At 51.1% G+C, this 19,313-nt stretch overlaps 1 protein-coding gene across 3 annotated transcripts in view; it reads right to left on the bottom strand.

Moving 5' to 3' along the window:
• Positions 1 to 107: 107 nt before the first annotated feature.
• ODF2 (outer dense fiber of sperm tails 2) overlaps positions 108 to 19,313 on the bottom strand; it is a 30,001-nt gene continuing 10,795 nt past the window's right edge. For 2 of the 3 annotated variants that reach the window (XM_029063210.2, XM_029063211.2), the window contains exons 5-20: positions 18,655 to 18,821; positions 16,943 to 17,072; positions 16,532 to 16,663; positions 11,834 to 11,908; positions 10,954 to 11,025; positions 9,876 to 9,992; positions 8,460 to 8,645; positions 8,180 to 8,289; positions 7,178 to 7,313; positions 5,958 to 6,068; positions 5,238 to 5,342; positions 4,388 to 4,546; positions 3,038 to 3,138; positions 1,979 to 2,141; positions 1,572 to 1,697; positions 108 to 1,165 (exon numbers count right to left, since the gene is read on the bottom strand). In XM_029063210.2, coding sequence (XP_028919043.1) covers positions 989 to 1,165; positions 1,572 to 1,697; positions 1,979 to 2,141; positions 3,038 to 3,138; positions 4,388 to 4,546; positions 5,238 to 5,342; positions 5,958 to 6,068; positions 7,178 to 7,313; positions 8,180 to 8,289; positions 8,460 to 8,645; positions 9,876 to 9,992; positions 10,954 to 11,025; positions 11,834 to 11,908; positions 16,532 to 16,663; positions 16,943 to 17,072; positions 18,655 to 18,821 — 2,067 coding nt within the window. In that variant the 3' untranslated portion in view covers positions 108 to 988. The remainder of the gene's footprint in view (positions 1,166 to 1,571; positions 1,698 to 1,978; positions 2,142 to 3,037; positions 3,139 to 4,387; positions 4,547 to 5,237; positions 5,343 to 5,957; positions 6,069 to 7,177; positions 7,314 to 8,179; positions 8,290 to 8,459; positions 8,646 to 9,875; positions 9,993 to 10,953; positions 11,026 to 11,833; positions 11,909 to 16,531; positions 16,664 to 16,942; positions 17,073 to 18,654; positions 18,822 to 19,313) is intronic. The other variant, XM_039911760.1, reaches the window with a different exon arrangement.

Genomic DNA, 19,313 nt, shown 5'->3' with positions numbered 1-19,313 from the left:
TGGCTTGAAATGTCTGGACAGAGCCACTTTTTAGATGTTTAATAGTTTACCCCTAGCACCTTTTGACAATTATTCTTTTGAAAAAATAAAAAAAATCACACAACAGGACCTTGAAATACTGATTATAAAAGCAATTTGTAAAATTCCATAAACATTAGGACAAGCACATTCCAGGATTAAAACAAGACGACAGACAAAAGAGCAGATGAGTGCTGACCCGTTGTTAACGGAGTGAAAGACACGGGATCTGCCCCTGAAGTGCTTTTGGAGGGGAGGCCAGAGCAGGAGGTCTTCCTTAGTTCCTCGTCCTCATCCCATCGATGAGCCACGCAAGGATTGTCGGCCCTGCTGCTCTGGCTTTCCCAGAATCATTCAGCACTGGTGGGATAGTAGCATTAAAAAAATTAAAAAATGCAGAGAAGCTCACACCTTGAGGAAGAGATGGGGAAGTAAAATGGGAATGCAAACACCTTCACTTCCACTCCTTTCCCCACCCTCTCAAAGGAAATCAGAGACTCCAGCAGCAGCTAACAGTGAGCTGGGATACCCGGACAGCTCAAAGGGATCATCCGTCGGCTGTCGGGACATCATCTGCCGATGGAATGCCCTGACATACACACCCTATTTCGGAGCAAACAATCTCATCTTCAAGGGAAGGGTCCGGCAAGAGGAAGCGTTAGAAGCTGGGATGGAGGCCTTGAGAAAAATTGAAAATGGTTCAAGTTAGTTTAAAACCCCCTCTGAGGTGACTGAGTCACCGAGGGAAATAGAGGTGAGAGGAAAGAGGGGTCCCCACCCACTCCTCTTCCTCAAAAAGATTCAATAGAGACTTCTCCAGAACAAGTCAGGCGGGGCCCCTGAATCCACCTCTCCAACAGGAGAAAGGAAAACCGACTAGTTTTCCGAATATATGGCTTGTCCCCTTCCATAGGTTTCCCGGCAGCAGGTGGCCGGGTCTCCCGGTCAGTAGCGGGCAGGCAGGCCGGCCTCACGCAGGAGGAGATCGGGAGCGGATGGGAGAGCTGGTTAAGGCACTGTCCCCAAACACATTGGCATAGGACGACTTGAGGAACTGAACGTAGTTCTGCATGCTCCGGTTGGTGCTTTCCGACTGCTCCAGACGATCCTTCAGGTCCTGCAGGCGGCTCTGGTATCGGCGATCCACCTGGGAGGAGACCGGGAGGGAAGGGTGGATGAGTCTCTGGCACCGGCTTTCCCAGGTGGGTTTGGCCAACCGGCCCGCCCCCTGCTCAGAATACCACTCCGGGCATTCTGATCAGCACTTGTTCCCCTTAGGACATCCGGGCGGCTACTAAATCCAAGATAGAAAAACAAGATCCATCCTAGTGTGGAATGCCAGGGAGACGACACCCGCCACGCTAGCTCCATTTCCAGGTTGAAGGGGGAAAGAAGGGAAAAGAGAAGAACTCCACCCTGCCAGAGACCAGGAACGTCCCTTGCCCCCTTACGCTTGGGGAGAGGGAGGCAGCCCTAGCGAGTGGGTGGGAGGGTTGAAGCTCAGTTTACAGCCCAGTCCAGGCTCTTCCCTCTTCTCACGCCACCCGACTCACGTCATCCCGGCTTCGACGCAGTTGGTTCAGTTCCGTTTTGGTCCGGCTCAGGTGGGTTTCCAGATCCAAGATTTTGGTCTGGGAAGTCCGCTCCCGGGATACCGCCCGTTCCCTCGTCTGCTCCACCTGCGGGGAAGGATTCCTCAGGGTGGAGGTGCTTAGCCGCCAACCCTCTCCAAAGAGGATGCACCAGGTCCTCCCGTCAATCCGTTCCCGATCTGAAGTTCCTCCCGGCCCCCTGACGCCCCTCATCTGAGCTCTCCTCCCCGAACACCCCACCAATCCCATCGAGAGGATCCCGCTGAGAACAGGGGAGAGAAACGAGTGTTAACCACAGTCCAGGGATATGACCGACCCGATCTGGTTGCCCTGGGAGTCGACGGGAGTCTTGGGCAGATACCACTGACCTGCCTCCTGGCATCCTCAATGGCAGCCTCCAGCTGACGGGCCAGGGAGCTACATTCGCGGGTTTTCTCTTCCAACCGCAGCTGGGACTGGTGGATCGACTCCTCCCTCTTGGCGATCACTTGAAGGAACTCAATGTTCTGGGCATTTGTGGCATCCAGTTTCCTGTGGGAGAGGACCAAAGAGAGGGATGAGGAAAGGGAGAAAGAGCCAGAGCATTCCACTGAGGTTCCGTATGCCCCGACCCCAACTGGGCCCCTCAGAGTCTCTGGGTAGAGGCCTGTTTCCCATTAATGGGATCTCAGAGAGCTTGAGGTGAGAGTTTTCACAGGGCCTGAGGAAAAACAAGTCGCAAACCAGAGAGTGAGGTGGGGGACAGGTGGCGGAGGTGGAGAAGGGCCCTGCCCCCATAGTCACTGGTTAGACAGTGCATTCTTCCCAGCTGACTGTCAGAGGGCAAAGCTGCTCTCTTCTGAAGCAGAGTCTTAGGTTGGGAAGCTCAGAAAGAGCCAGTCAGCAACAGAAGCAGCGGTAAAAAGGAATGTGTCTGTTTATTGTTCCTTCATTCATTCAATCATAATTATTAAGCGCTTACTGTGTGCCAAGCACTTATTGTTGCACTGTACTCTCCCAAGTGTACAGGGTTCTGCACACTGTAAGCACTCAATAAATATGACTGACTAGGGAAGGGCAAGGAAGACGGGAAATTGGGGGACTGAATGGGAGGGAGTACTAAACTGAAGGCTTGTCGTAAGCAGGGAATGTGAATGTCATATTGGCCTCTCCCAGGCACTTAATACAGTGCTCTGCACACAGTAAGCACTCAGGAAATACCACCGACTGATCCCACCCTCTAAAATGCCCCAGCTGTCCCATATAAAACAGGCACCAATCATTCCCAGGTCCCTGAGTGGGATTCAGGATTTCCAGATGGCTCGGGGTTGAGAAGTCTGTGGAGAGTCTGCCCTCCGGTTCCATCCCAGTCAGAAGAGGCTTCCCAAGGGGGCAGGCCCTAGAAAGATGAGGTGAAGACGAAGAGGGCTCGGGTGAATCAGTCTGACCTTTCCAGCTCTTCCACTTTCAGGCTCAGCTGTTTATTCTCCTCCTGAGAACTCTGGTGTCGTTCTCTTGCTACCTCCAGCTTGCTCCCCTGATGGTCCATCTAAAACAACGGGAAGTTAGACCATCTTAAAATAGGAGGTTCCATGCCCTCTGCCCTCCCCCCGACCCTCGATCCTTCACCCAAACAGAAGAGCTGTTGTCGGGAAGAAGGGACGCGTCGCTCTCAATCCCCGTGCAAAATTCACCGCCCAAAGCCCTAGAGGAAAAGAGAAGCAACCAAGGGCTAGATAGCCAGCTATGTATCATTCGCTAACCTCGGGCCCAAGACGAAAGAAAGGCTGAGGACTTCCCCGTACATTCTCAAGAGCAGATACCAAGCAGATGCCAAACTAACTCATTCCCTCGGCTCTTGAGGGGACAGAATGAGGCTTCTGTGATAGGAGGAGGCCGAGGATTCCCCTGGCTACCCCAAATCAGATGTTCAGAGATAATCTATGACAGACTAGAGAGGGCAGTCGACATAGGCCTTGTACTGGGTCACATGACTGGGAGGAGCTGGATGGGGGCTTTTCGATTTGAGTTTTGGGCACTTTTCATTTTATTCTTTGGTAGCCTCGTGAGACTGAAAGGTCCTCTAGACCGTAAACTTGTTGTGGGCAGGGAACATGTCTATTGTTATACTCTACTCTCCCAAGCACTAAGAACAGTGCTCTGCACACAGTAAGCGCTCAGTAAATACGACAATGAAGATATCTGCAGGCAAGCAAATTGGAAGACATATATGCAAATTGGTGCCGCAGGTTCTATGATCTAAGATTGTGGCTAGTAGATGTAACCAAGCTCCGTACTTTGGGACGGCAAAAATGTCAGGAGAGCAGAAAGCAGAAGAATGAAAAGACATGGGCATAGGGGTAAAAAAAGGAGGGCAGACTGGAGAGCAATTCAGACCATCATAAACACATCACCCTGGGGGCCTACGACAGTGCTTTGGTGCCCTTGTAGATGCTTAATTTACATCAGCCTGTACGGAAGAGGATGAGGAGGATCACTAGGAACTAAGAGCTCCCAAGAACTTTCCTGGAGCCATCAGGCCAGGGAGCATCCAGGAGTGAGAAGGAAGAGGGCGAGTGTGGAAAGGGGTCCGCTCCTTCAGCGTGAATCACTGCTGGCAAACACGTGACGTAAAGCACATCAACATTTTATTGTGCAGTACTAACGAGAATCCACTTCACAAGCTGGTGGCTGTGGGAAAGGAGGGCCCTGGACCTCCTTCCGGGAGCGGGGAATCATTTTGTTAGCCGGATGTTGCTTCGAGGGCCGTCGTGAGATCCTTTCTGCCAGTCCCTTACCCGGCTGCGCAGGTCGTTGATGATGGTGGACAGGTCCACGTTCTTCTTCTCGTAGCTCTGCAGTTGGTCTTGACACTCGGCCAGCTTGGTTTCTGTGATCTTCAGGATCTCGGGCAGTCCCTGAAGCTCCATCAGCTGGTCCTGGAACTCATTCCGAGCCTAGACGTAGGTCGGGGAGACCAGAACCGGACTTACTCACCTGCACCCTTGGTTCCTGAAGACGCCCTGACCTAGCAGAGTTTCAACAAGGGGCATCTCTAGACTATCAGCTTGTTATGGGCAGAGAACACGTTTGCTGAGCTGTTGCACTGTACTCTCCCCAGCGCTCAGTACAGAGCCCCCCACACTGTAAGTGCTCAATAAATACGATCGACTGACTGACGGAGACAGCCCTGGGCAATTCAAAGAATACCATCTGGCGATATATCACCCTCCCCGACCCGGCATTGACATCGCTCTCGTGTAGGTTTACCCGGCTGCCTTTTATGGCCACTATCTGGTGAATTTAGGAGAGTGAGGGGAAGGAGGATTGGAGCTATTTCCAGGAAATATAACACAGAATCACTAATAAAAATAACACACCCTGGGCAGTGTTGGGGGTGGGGAGGGGACAGCTGCCATATTGTCCCTTAAAATAACTGGGGTGGTAACCTGGAGGGATGCTCTGATTGCCTTTTCCCTCTCCCCAAGAAGCCCTGGGGAGCCCATCGCCTTTAGCTTAGAGCGGGTGGAAGAGCCGACGGGACATAATGGGCAGCCTAGCCTGGCCAGCCCAGAGCAGGCAGGGGTTTGGTAGGAGGCCGGGACGATTGGGGAAGACAGAGAGGGGGCGGGGGGGGGGGGGCATCACCGTTTCAATCTCTTTGTTCATTTCATCTTTGAGAGTCTTGTTCTCTTTGTCGCAACGTTCCAGCTGGGCGGCCACCTCGTCAGCTTCCAGGCGGGTCTTCACCACCTAGGGTTAGAAAAGCCAGTCAGGGCTTCTGCTGGGGAGGCAGGAAGGGCTTGATGGCCAACATGTGACTTCAAGCAGAAACCCATGTTTACCCCAAAGCTGCCAGTTCCTTATGTGGCCGGGGGTATGAGCTGAGACCCCACAAGCTGAGGGTGTGCCTCCAGGGGAAAAAACAGACACAGAATGCAGAAAAGTGAAGAGATGCCCACAGGATGCTGCTTAGGAAATTAAGGAACAGCCTGCCAACCACATGCCTCTCCCCAGGGAGGTTCTGATGCCCTGGCAGAAGATACAGTTACATGCATGTGCCAATTGAGGAGAGCTACCTGGGGGAAAAGCCACGGGCTGAGGAAGCAAGGGACCTGGATTCTAAACCCTCCTCCATCACTAGTCTGTCTGGTGACCCTGGGCAGGTCACTCAACTGCTCTGTGCCTCAGGTTTCCTCATTCGTCAAATGGGGATGATACACCTGTCCTCCCTCCCACTTAAGAGTGTGAACTCCATTTGGTACAGAGACTGTGATTATTTGGAAGCAAAACAAATACGTTTTCGTTATTCCCAAACGTGGGTTTTCCAGGAACAGGGATTCCGGGTAATAGGAGAATGGACCGTACCTGGTTCTTGTAGCTGTCGATCATCCCTTCGTAGTTCCTGACCGACGCCTTCAGCTGCTGGACCTCGATTTGGGCTTGGTTCAGCCTGTCCTCCACTGGCAAGATGTTAGCCTGGAGGAGATCACCACCCCTTCCTTAGGTACTGGTTCTTCAATGCCACTGGTTGGGAAAGCCCACCTAGTTCCCCGGGGCGGTGACCGCCTGCCTTCATCATTCCCCACCCTTAAGCATCCTGGTGAGGGTTGTGGGCAAGGAATTTAACTCGGATGCACTCTCCCAAGTGCAAGCATTCGATAGATTCCATTCGTTGATCAATCCGAGAAGTCAGGAAAAAAAAATATGGAATCCCCTTGCTATCTCAAGACCTCTCGAAGTATCTCTATTCACTAGCCTGCAGGAATAGTGAAGAGGTCTTCCCGACTAAACCTTTATTTCCTCTTCTTCCACTCCTCTGCATCAACCTTTATTCACCTCTCCCTCAACCACATATGTACTGGGAGCCCCATGTGGGACAGGGACTGCGTCCCCGCTTGTAATCACCCCAGTGTTTAGTACAGTGCCTGGCACATAGTAAGCACCTAAGAAATACCACAATTATTATAGGCATCATTTATTTATTTCAATGTCTGTCTCCTCCTCTAGACCATAAGATCACTGTGGGCAGGGAATGTGTCTACCCATTTTTTTTATACTGTACTCTACCAAGCACTTAGTACAGTCCCTTGCATATAATAAGCACTCAAATACCACTGATTGATTGATGGATCTGAGAGGCCAGGAGAAAAATTCATTCATTCATTCAATCATATTTATTGAGCCCTTACTGTGTACCGAGGACTGTACTAAGCGCTTGGGCGAGTACCCTCTAACAATGGAATCTCCTTGCTCTCTCATCACCGCTCTTGAAGTATCCTTAATCATTAGCCTGCAGGATGGTGAAGTGATCTTCCTCAACTAAACCCTCATTTCTTCTTCATTCATTAATTCAGTTGAGCCCTTACTGTGTGCAGAGCACTGTACTAAGCGCTTGGAAAGTACAATTCAGCAACAGATAGAGACAATCCCTGCCTCTGCATCATCCTTGCACCTTAGACTCACACCCTTTATTCACTCCTCCCTCAGCCGGAAATGAACAGAGCCCCCCGACATCCAAAGACCCCGGCGTCTATCTCCTCTCCCTGGGAAGCCGGCCTCTGCGAAGAGCGAGACCCCCCTCCTACCTTGAGCCTTTCGTTCTCGATCTTGAAAGCGGCGTACTCGGCCGTCTGCCGGTGCAACCTCTCCACCAGGGTCTCCCGGTCTTCGCGCATCTTCTCCTCCAAGCTGTTCTGTTGCGACACCAGATCGGAAACCCGGCTGCGGGAAGGGGACAGGGCAGAGGAGACAAACGGAGTTGGGCCGCTCGGAACTCGGGAGAGGGGGAGCAGTTGCCGAGACCTCTCTTACGGATTCGGCAACCAATTCGGGAGCTTGCTCAGTTGGAAACAAGAGACCCTCTCTCTCTTCCTTTCCAAGATGGGAGGCTACTCCACCCAAGAACATTTATTCATTCCATCGTATTTATTGAGCACTGACTATGTGCAAAGCACTGTATTTAGCACTGGGGAGAGTACAATATAACAACAGACACATTCCCTGCCTAAAACAAGCTCACAGTCTAGAGGGCAGTTTGCTAGAAGCCAGGGATTTTTCTTCAATCAGTAGGAGCCAGGGATTTTTCTTTAATCAGTGCTATTTATTGAGTGCTTCCTGTGTGCCCAGCATTGTACTAAGCGCCTAGGAGAGTGCACCAGTACAACAGAATTATCAGACACGTTCCCGACCCATAATGAGCTTACAGTCTTTCTTCTCTCCAGTCAACCTACGGTATGAGAATGGGCCTGGCAGGCAGAAGGACATGGGTTCTAAACCTGGCTCTGCCACGTCTGCCGTGTGACCTTGGGTAGGTCGCTTCACTTCTCTGGGCCTCGGGATTTGAAACCTGTTCTCCCTCTCTCTTGGACTCTTGAGCCCCATAAGGGACAGGGACTGAGTCCATCCTGCTGATCCATCCTGCTAATCTTGTATCTACCCCAGTACTTCATACGGTGCTTGGCACCTAGTACGCAATTAACAAATACCACGATGAATATTATCATTCTATCCCGGGAGTCTCCGAATTCTCACTTTCGTGCCCCTGCCCCTATTTCCTCCCACCCGCTCCCCAGCTCCTGACCGCTTACTCATTGAGCACGATGATCTCCAGCTCCAGATCTCCCTTGTCCTTCACCACCTGATTGTAGCGGTTTCTCCACATCTCCAGAGTAGACAGGGCCTCCGCCACGTACACGTCCTGGGACCCCGAGGCGGAGACGGGAGGGACTCGTGAGGACAAAGCAGCCCTTTCCCCTCAGTTGGGATCCGGGGGCGGGCTGGGGAGGAGAGAGGGGACAAAGGCCAAGGAGTGGGGGGTGGGGGTGGGTAGGAAGGCCAGAGAGGAAGGTCTCCTCATCGTTCCGTTACCTTATCCGCGAGCTGGACGTGCAGCTGCTCGGCATACTCCTCGCTCCGCTCTGCCCGCTCTTTCTGCATCCTGATGGCTTTCTTCAGGGCCTCCTTGTCCCGCTCTCCTTTCTGCTTCAGGTCTTTCAGTTGTTCCATGATGGCTTCTACTTCGGCCTTGTGCTGAGCCCCGCTGCGCTCTAGATTCTAGCAGGGAGGAGGTGGTGAGGAGAGAAAGCTTACACGTGTCCCGCAGGCTTCACCTGGCTGATCCCTTTCACTGCCCACAAGCACGTTTTTATTATGCTATTTGTTAAGCACTTACTATGTGTCGGGCACTGTTCTTGGCTCTGGGGTAGGTACATGCTACCCAGGTTGGACAGTCCCTGTCCCACATGGGGCTCACAGTCTTAATCCTCATTTTACAGATGAGGTAACAGACACAGAGAAGTGAAGTGACTTGCCCAAGGTCACAGAGCAGACAAGTGATGGAGCCGGGATTAGATCTCAGGCCCTTCTGACTCCGTGGCTCTGTCTACTACGCCACCCTGCTTCTCAGCCTCCGGTCAGCAGCTGCAGCGCTCCCTTGCCTGGATGATTCGGGCAAGAATCCCCCCCAAGCAGCGTGGTTCAATGGAAAGACCACGGGCTTGGGAGTCAGAGATCATTGGTTCTAATCCTGGATCAGCTGCTTGTCTACTGTGTGACTTTGGGCGTCACTTTACTTCTCTGTGTCTCAGTTCCCTCATCTGTAAAAATGGGGATTAAGGCTGTGAGCCCCATGTGGGACAACCTGATCACCTTGTATCCTCCCCAGCGCTTAGAAGAGTGCTTGACACATAGTAAGCGCTTAACAAATGCCATTATTATTATTATTCGGGAGGGGTGCTCAAACAGTGGGTCCGGGTGCATTTTAAACTGCCGTTCAAACAGCCACCCACTCAGAGGGCAGCAGTGGGTGGCTGGACAGAGCAACGTCTCAATTTAAGAAGCAGCGTGACCTAGTGGAAAGAGCTTAGGCCTGGTTCTAATCCCACCTCTGCCAATTGCTTGCCGTGTGACTTTGGGCAAGTCACTTAACTTCTCTGTGCCTCAGGTTTCCTGTTTTCCCTCCTACTTAGACTGTGAGCCCCATTCGGAACAGCGACTGTGTCCGACCTAATTGACTCATATCTATCCCAGCGCCTAGAACAGTGTTTGACACATGGTAAGCGCTTAACGAATACTATTAAAAAAAGGAAAAAAAAAGTTAACAAGTGGCTTGTGGATATTCCTTGGACACCAAGATCCAGGAGGATGTGGCCACTTCCTCTCTGGCCCCGCCCTATGGTGGAGATACCGGGATGTGCCCCAGAGAGGGAATGTTTAAGGAACGCGCCCAATCGGTCGTTAGAGGGCACAACCCAGTGTCCCGGCAGGCTGCGGGGGAGACCGTACCTTGACCTGGACCGCGAGGCGATTATTCTCAGCCTCCTTACAACGCAGCTGGACCTGCAAGTGACCTCTCATGTTTTCCATCGACTTGGAGAGCTCGGCTGCTGTCTTTGCTTGAGCCTGCGGGGAGGGCGGGAATCAGGATGGACAGTGGCTTTTTGAACCAGTAGCCCGGATCAGACTCGCCATCTGAGGGTGATGCTCTTCCGAGGCCGCTGGAATCCGCTTCCCGGAGGTCCACCCGAAAGGCCTCTGGGCCAAGTCCCCAAAGACAAGGCTGTGCCCGGCCGAAGGAGGGGGCTGGGGGTCCTCTGAGAGAAGGGGATGATCACAAGGCCCCAAGCGCTTAGTACAGTGCTCTCCTGCACAAAGGAAGCACTCAATAAATACGACTGAATGAATGAATGAGGCACAAGCAACAGGAAAGTGATGCCGAATCACCATCATGGTATCGATTAAGCACCTGCTGTGGGCCCAACCACCGTGCTTGGGGGCCTAAGCGAGTCACTGATGTCCGACACGGTCCCCATACCACATGGTCAATCATATTTATTGAGCGCTTACTGTGTGCAGAGTACTGTACTAGGCACTTGGGAAAGTACGACAATAAATAGACACATTCCCTGCCCACGGCGAGCTAGAGGGGGAGACGGACATTAATATAAATAACTAAATAAATTACAGAAGTGAATATAAGCGCTGTGGGGCTGGGGGATGGGGGAATGAATAAAGGGAGCAAATGATGGTGACGCAGAGGGTAGTGGAAGAAGAGGAAAGGAGGGTTTAGTCAGGGAAGACCTCTTGGAGGAGATGGGGCTCCCAACCTAAAATGTAGGGAGAGCAGACACCTGTAGCCCCTTTACAGATAGGAAACTGAGGCCCAGGGAGGGATCTGTGACTTGCCCCTAGTCACACAGCAGGCCGGTGCAGGGCTGGGATTAAGATCCGGATCACTGGACAACCAGGCCGGGGCTCTTTCCACCAGGCCACACCACCTCCCAGTGACACCGACACCGAAAACGGCCAATTCCTGATGCCACACCCCTCAATATGAACGGGGAAAAGGAGGCAAAGAAACTACCTTTTCGCTCTCCACTTCCTGTAGTAGACTGTCTACTTCCTTCTCCTTCTCCTTCAGCAGCTTTGTTAGGAACTGAAACACAAAGCACACCTCCATTTCACCTCTGGAAAAGGGGAGACGGCAGACGCTGTCGGGCCCCATCCTTCTCAGCACCTCGGCTGGCCAGGCCGGCCACTGGTTGCAGTTTTTCTCCTCACTGGCCACGACTCTGTGGCCCCGGGGCTTTTCGGACCGTTGTAACCACAAACTCAACCAAAGTGGCAGACGGAAGATTCTTTGAAAATCAAATGGATCTTATCGCTCTTACCTAAACCCCCATTTCCTCTTCTCCCATTTCCTTCTGCATCACCGTGCATTGGGATTTGCTCCCTTTATTCACCTCTCCCTCAGCCCCACAGCATTTTCATCCATATCTCTAATTTATTTATAGTCATGCCTGTTTCCCCCTCTAGACTGTAAGCTCATTGTGGGCAGGGAACATATCTACCAACTCTATTATGTTGTGTTTTCCCCAAGTGCTTAGTACAGGTAAGCGCTCAGTAAATATAATGGATTGAGGCACTCAGAAAGGACCTAATTAACCCTCCATATACTATGGAAAGAACTGGAATTATTCTCATGAATAATAATAATAATAATAACGATGATGATGATGATGGTATTTGTTAAGCATTTACTATGTGCCAGGCTTGGATACAAGTAAATTGGGTGGACACAGTCCTTGTCCCACATGGGGCTCACAGTCTTAATCCCAGAAGTGAAGCGACTTGCCCCACAGCAAGACGAGAGGCTTCTCTAGCCCCACATTTTGTCTGTATAAGCTTCTTACAGTGAGCCTTGATTTGGAAGGGAATTAGTCTCTCGGCCGGAGGGGCATTACCACTTTCTCTGTGTCTGCATCCTTCAGCCTTTTCAGCAGTTCTCCATGTTGCTCCATCAGCTTTTCTGAGTCTCTCTGAAAAAGAGCCAATGGGGTTTAAGTGAGCAGAGAATCCCTCCTTACCGCTCCCCTCACCAGCCTTGAAAAAGGATGGGTCTTGGGAGGGGAGGAGAGGAGGAAGAGAGGGATGCCTACTTTCTGCTCCCTGTATGTTAAAAGTACAAGGGAGGCTGTACCCCAAGTCCCAGGCTTCTCTGCCTGGATAAGGGGAGCCACGGTGCCCCAGAATCTCTCCCTAAACTCCCTGGATGCCAGAAATCTGCATTCTATCCACCCATCTACAGTTACACTTCTCTAAGGGTGGCTCGGGCATTACACGGGGGCCTTAACTGCACCCAAAGCAGACTTGGCCAAGGCACCTAACGAAGGCTCTACAGTATTTCCTCTGCTAAATAAAGGAAGGTGAAGGAAATCTGTGGGCTTGAGAGAATGGAAAGTAGTAGTTTAGCTAGTCTTGCAGTTGGTCCAGTGCAAAGAGCACTGCTCTGGGAATCAGGAGTCCCGGTTTCGCAGCTAGCTGACTGCGGGGAGGCCACGCAGGCACGATACGATGTGTGGGGCCCCGTCCGCCTCCTTGTGTGTTACACGCTGAGTCCCAGCGCAAATGAGAGTGTGGGAGTCACTCTCACTAGCACAGGTCTGGGAATCAGAAGGATCTGGGTTCTAACTCTGGCTCTGTGTGACCTTTGGCAAGTCACATCACATCTCTGGGCCTCAGTTACCTCATCTGTAAAATGGGGATTAAGACTGGGAGCTCCATATGGGACAGGGACTATGTCCAACCTGATTATCTCATATCTACCCCAGCACTTACTACAGTGCCTGGCACATAAGTGCTTAACGAATAACACAATCATCATCATCCCTTCCCCTATAATTAAATTCTGTTGCTTCCTGGACCACGAGTCTCTCTGTTGGACACTCCTCAGCCCCTCCTACTTCTGGACCCCCTTCAACTCTCCTATCCTCCTAGCAGAATCCCTAAAGCAGATCTCCCGCCTCCTCTCAAAAGCCACCCCTTTTCACCTGCGCATCAGACCCAATTCCTCAGTACCTTATCAAAACTCTCGCCTCCTCTCTTCTTCCCTGCCCAAAAGCCATCTTCAACTGTTCGCTCTCCAATGGCTTCGTCCCCACTGCTTTCAAACAAGCCCATGTCTCCTCCATCCTAAAAAAACCCTCCCTTGACCCCACGGCTCCCTCCAGTTAATCGCCCCATCTCCCTCCTACCATGCCTCTCCAAACTCCTTGAGCGAGTGAGTTGTCTACACTCGCTATCTCAAATTCCTCTCCTCCCATTCTCTTCTTGATCCCCTCCAATCTGGCTTCCGTCCCCTTCGCTCTACAGAAACCGCCCTCTCAAAGGTCACTAATGACCTCCTTCTCGCCAAATCCAGTGGCCTCTACTCCATCATAATCCTCCTCAACCTCTCAGCTGCCTCGACACTGAGTCCCCTCTTCTCCTGGAAACATTATCCAACCTTGGCTTCACTGACACTGACCTCTCTTGGTTCTCCTCTTTTCTCTCTGGCTGTTCATTCTCAGCCTCCTTCATGGGCTCCTCCTCTGCCTCCTACCCCCTAACTGTGGGGGTCCCTCGGGGTTCAGTTCAAGGTCCCCATCTATTCTCCACCTACACCCACTCCCTTGGAGAACTCATTTGCTCACAAGGCTTCAACTACCACCTCTACATGGCTGATACCCAAATCTACATCTCTAACCCTGCTCTCTTTCCCTCTGTGTAATGATGCATTTCCTCCTGCCTTCAAGACATCTCTACTGGGATGTCCTCCCATCACCTCAGGCTTAATATGTCATCTCATCTGTAAAATAGGGGTTAAGACTGTGAGCCCTACGTGGGAGAACCTGATAAACTTGTATCTATCCCAGTGCTTAGAACGGTGCTTGGCACATAGAAAGTGCTTAACAAATATCATTATTATTATTATGACATCCAAAACAGAACTCTTTAATTTCCCACCCAAACCCTGTCCTTCCAACCGCCTTTCCCATCACTCTAGACAGCACCGCCATCCGTCCTGTCTCACAAGCCCGTAACCTTGATGTTAATTCTTGAATCCTCTAATTCAACCCACATATTCAATCCATCACTAAATCCTGTTGATCCCACCTTCAGAAAATAGTTAAAACCTGCCCTTTCTTCTCCATACAAACTGCTACCATCCTATCCTGCCTAAAACAAACACTCATCCTATCCTGCCTGGATTACTGCATCATCCTCCTTGCTGATCTCCAAGCCTCCTGCCTCTCCCCACCCCAGACTTCACTCTGCTGCCGGAATCATTCTCCTATAAAAATGTTCAGGATAAGTCCACTTCACTCCTCAAAAGACTCTAGTGGTTGCCCATCCACCTCTGCATCAACAAAAACCCCTGACCATTAGCTTTAATAATAATAATGTTGGTATTTGTTAAGTGCTTACTATGTGCCGAGCACTGTTCTAAGTGCTGGGGTAGACACAGGGGAATCAGGTTATCCCACGTGGGGCTCACAGTCTTAATCCCCATTTTACAGATGAGGTAACTGAGGCACCGAGAAGTTAAGTGACTTGCCCAAAGTCACACAGCTGACAAGTGGCAGAGCCGGGGTTTAAAGCACTCAATCACCTAGGCCCCGACTACCTCACCTCCCTACTCTCCCACTACAACCCAACTTGCACACTTCGCTCCTCTAATACAAATCTTCTCACTGTGCCTTAATGTTGCCTATCTCACCACCAACTCTTCGGCCACGTCCTGCCTCTGGCCTGGAATGTCCTCCCTCTTTAAATCCAACAGAAAATTACTGTCCCCCATTTCAAGGCCTTAGTGAAGGCACATCTCCTCCAGGAGGCCTTTCCTGACTAAGCCCCTCCTTCTCTTTTCTCCCGTTCCCTTTGTTCTTTCCCTTTCCCAACTCCAGAGCACTTATGTGCAATCTGTAATTCATTTATTTGTATTATTTATTTGTTATTCTTATTTATTATCTGTAATTTATTATTTGTATCTGTCTGTCTCCCCTGACTATAAGCCCCTCCTTTTCTCTTCTCCTATTCCCTTTGTTCTTCCTCCTTCCCAGCCCCAGAGCACTTATGTGCATATCTGTAATTCATTTATTTGTATTATTATTTATTATTATCTGTAATTTATTATTTGTATCTGTCTGTCTCCCCCATTCCAGACTGTAAATTCATTGTGGGCAGGGAATGTGTCTGTTTACTGTTGTATTGTGCTCTCCCAAGGGCTACAGAGCCGTGCACACTGTAAGCGTTCAATAAATACGACAATGAATGAAAGGACTGAGTCTACTACGTGACAGGGACTGTACTAAACACTGGGGAAGATACAAGTTTATCAGGTTGCACAGAGTCCTTGTCCTACATAGTAATCTAGTGCTTAGAACAGTGCTTGGCACATAATAAATGCTTAACAAATACCATCATTATTATTACACGGGGCTCACAGATTCGGTCCGCTCTGGTTATAGTAGGTGACTGTTAGCCGAGAGGCCCATGTGGTGGAAGGGAACATAGGAGGGCGCCACAGCTTCTCAACTACTTGTGTGGGTGCAGAGGTTGGACATCATCTAAAGGGCACTGGCACGAGAACAGTGTCAAAGGATGAGATGCCACGACCGTTGGCTGGGATGAGCCGGAAAGCCTGGTGATGTATTTTCCGCCACCTCCTGCTTCAAGGTCAGGAGGATCATGGGCTCCCTCTTTCTGAACCTGAATTCCATCTGGGCAAGTTTAGGCGCTTTGGCTGCACGGGATGATTACGTCAATCGACTAATCGATAGCCTTTAGGGAGCGCTTACTGTGTGCACAGCACTGTACTAAGCGTTGGGAGAGTATAAGATAACAGAGTCGGTAGCCTCGTTCCCTGTCAAAAATGTCATCTCGAGCTCCCTGGACCCATCCCGCTCCTGACTTGACAGTGTCCCCAGAGCAGGTTGTGGCTGCCTGTGACCGAAACCTGGTCCCGAAGAGGGACAAGCCCCAGAACAGTAAATCTCAATCAATCGACTGTATTTACTGAACGCTTATTCTGCTCAGGGAGAGTATAACAGATCAAGAAGTGGAAAAATTGGTCAGATGAACAAAGCACTCGCCCAAGGCCTCCCGTCTAATTGCCCCAGGCTCCTAGAACCCCAAGCCATATGGAGAAGGTCATTTGACTGCTCTAGACCTCTCACCATCCCGCTTTAAGTCACAAACTGGCTTTCCCTCTCTTGCCAAAACCTGCTCTTTCTAGTCCGCTGTCTCACTGCTCGGACCCCAGAGGGGACCCGGTTCTAATTCCGCCTCCGCTACTCGTCTGCTTTGTGACCTTGGGCAAATCATTTCACTACTCAGTGACTCAGTTACCTCTTCTGTAAAATCAGGATGAAGATTGTGAGCCCCACCTGGGACAGGGACCACCGATAACCTGATTACCTTGTCTCTACCCCTGTCCTCGGACAGTGCCTGACGCATACTAAGCACTTATCAAATATCATTATTATTAAGACTTTGGGAGTGGAAAAGGCTTCAAGGAGAAAGCCTATGTCTAGGCTTGACATCGAGATTTGGGGTGTCCCCCACAACAGCCAGGGCCATGACCAGGTGCGGTGGGTCCAGAGGCCGGGTTGCTGGCTCACCTCCTTGCCGTGTTGCTCCTTGAGCAAGTCCCGGAGCGTCCGGTTGGTCTCCTCGAAGGTGCTCAGCTTCTGCAGCAGGAGCTCCTTCTGCCGGGTCAGTGTGTTGATGTCGGAGCTCGTCATGTTCTTCTCCTGTAGAGACGAGAGGATGTCCATGACACGGTCTCACCTGGGTGGCCGCCCTGGGACTCACGCTCACCACAGCTACGAGCTCCAGGCCTCACCACATCCCAACTTTTCCAGGTCTCCAACAGGGAATGGTTTTGGGGGGGCAGACAACCCCCAGGAGTAACCCCAACAGTCCCAGGGGCCCCCACACCTGCCAAACGCAGGGCTACCGATCGGCCGTTCTCCCACCCCGACTCAGAATCTGCTAGTTGCCCCAGGGAAGTGTCATTCTCCACCACTTACGGATTTCAGCTTGCCAATCGCATCCTTCAGGGCGACCACTTGCTTGGCCGCCGCCACCCCATCCATTTCTGCTTCTACCAGCTTGGACATCAGGCAGTCCTTCTCTTGCTGCAGGTGTTTCTTCTGCAGTCTGCAAGGACAACCCTGCTCGGTGAACTATTTCTGCCCTCTCAGCGGCCCAATTTCACCTGGCCAACAAGCAGGGGAGGGCGGATGGGAAAACTGAGGCCTAGAGGGGCGTGAGTGGAGTTCATTCATTCATTCAATAGTATTTATTGAGCGCAGAGCACTGTACTAAGCGCTTGGGATGAACAAGTCGGCAACAGATACAGTCCCTGCCGTTTGACGGGCTTACAGTCTAATCGGGGGAGACGGACAGACAAGAACAATGGCAATAAATAGAGTCAAGGGGAAGAACATCTCGTAAAAAAGTTAGGGAGGGGACGTGGCCTAGTGGACAGAACACAGGCCCGCAAGTCAAAAAGACCTGGATTCTAATCCCGGCTCTGCCACATGTCAGCTGCTGTGTGACCTTTGGCAAGTCATTCACTTCCCTGGGCCTCAGTTCCCTCATCTGTAAAATTGGGATGAAGATTGTGAGCCCCACCTGGGACAGAGACCACCGATAACCTGATAGGCTTGTCTCTACCCCTGTCCTCGGACAGCGCCTGACACATGTGGGACAGGGAATATGTCCAGTCCTATGAGCTTGTATCTACCCCAGCAGTAGTACAGGGTCTGGTGAATAGTAAGGGCTTAAAAAATACCATAAAAAATGTGTTTTTACAGGATTTCTATGAATTTCAGTGAATCTCCCTCCAAAGTAAGGGACTGCTCCCAAGCCTGGGGCTTTGAATTAATCAGGTCACTACTGTAAAGAACTTGGATTACATGGCACTTCTTCCCCAAGAGGCTGGATTTACTTCCCCAAATAACAATAATAATAATAATAATATCTGTTAAGTGCTTACTATGTGCCAGGCATTGTATTAAGTGCGGGGTAGATACAAGGAAATTGGGTGGGACACAGTCCCTGTCCCACATAGGGCTCACAGTCTCAATCCTCATTTTACAGATGAGGCAACTGAGGCACAGAGAAGTGAATGACTTGCCAAAGGACACACAGCAGCTGACAAGTGGCGGAGCTAGGACTAGAATCTGGGTCTTTCTGACTCGCAGGCCCGTGCTCTATCCACTAGGCCACGCTGCTTCAGACTAATGGAGGAAGAATATGGAACAACTTCAGAAGGATGACTGGCTGATGTCTCTTTCCCCAAAGCTCCTTGCAGGAGACCAGCTGCGCTAAGCCCGCAAAACATTAGACCTCCAACCACCTTCAGCCACCCTTATCCCAACCCCATCCAATCATTATCCCGACTCTACCCGATCGGCAGAAATTTAGAAGTTAGAGGGGTGAGGGGAGGGTTAGGCAGAGTCTGCTTCCTGTCTCCTCTTGCCAATGAAGAGTTTTGGCAGAGACTGGCAAGAGCGAATCAGATCGGGAGAGATGCTGTCGTACCAAGCACTGGGAAGCACGGGGCCGGTTCCGACCCCGACTGAGGGCCGGCCCGCCCTGCAGGGTACCCCCCGAGGGCATCTCCCAAAAAAAACGACAAGCCCAGGCCCCGGGTTGATAGAGCTGGGTAGGGAAAGACATCGCTGCTTGGGCCTGGCCCTGAGGGCAGTATGGGAGGAGGAGAAAGCGGCTTTACACAGTGTAGTCCTTTTCCTCCTTCATGCGCTCAATGTTGCGTCGTAGCACTTTGTTCTCGTGCTCGGTCTCAGCCAGCTCGTGAGCCACGTCCTGCAGCTCCTCCTTCCGCTCCTCCAGCAGCCGTTTGGCTAAGCAGTGCTGGTCTTGCCGCTTCTGCATTTTCACCTACAACGAAGCCGGGGCAAGCGGGATCAGGAAAGGCAGCTTTGGTCCAGGGAGCTGATAGCTTTTTATGGTATTTGTTAAGTGCTTACTATATGCCAGGTCCTGTACTAAATGCTGGGGTAGGTACAAGTTAAACAGGTTAGACCTAGTCCCTGTCCCCGGGGGGGGGGGGGGGCTCACGGTCTTCATCCCATTTTACAGATGTGGTAACTGAGGCATAGAGAAGTGAAGTAACTTGCCCAAGGTCACATAGCAGACAAGTGGCGGAACCAGGATTAGAACCCAAGTCCTCTCGACTCCCAGGCCCATGTTCTATCCAGGAGGCCGTGCTGCTTCTCTGGAGGAGTTATAAGAACACTGAGGGATATCTAAATATTTGGCTCCTTGGGAGTTTTAAAACTGGGGCACAAATCTCCTCAAAAGACTAATTAAGAGTAATAATAAGTGCTTACTACACGTCAAGCGCTGTTCTAAACACTGGGAAGGATACAA

This window comes from Ornithorhynchus anatinus, chromosome 4 (genome assembly GCF_004115215.2).
Source record: "Ornithorhynchus anatinus isolate Pmale09 chromosome 4, mOrnAna1.pri.v4, whole genome shotgun sequence".
Taxonomy (NCBI): Eukaryota; Metazoa; Chordata; class Mammalia; order Monotremata; family Ornithorhynchidae; genus Ornithorhynchus; species Ornithorhynchus anatinus.
The sequence above is the reverse complement of the archived record's forward strand: the minus strand, read 5'-3'. Positions and strand labels throughout refer to the sequence as shown.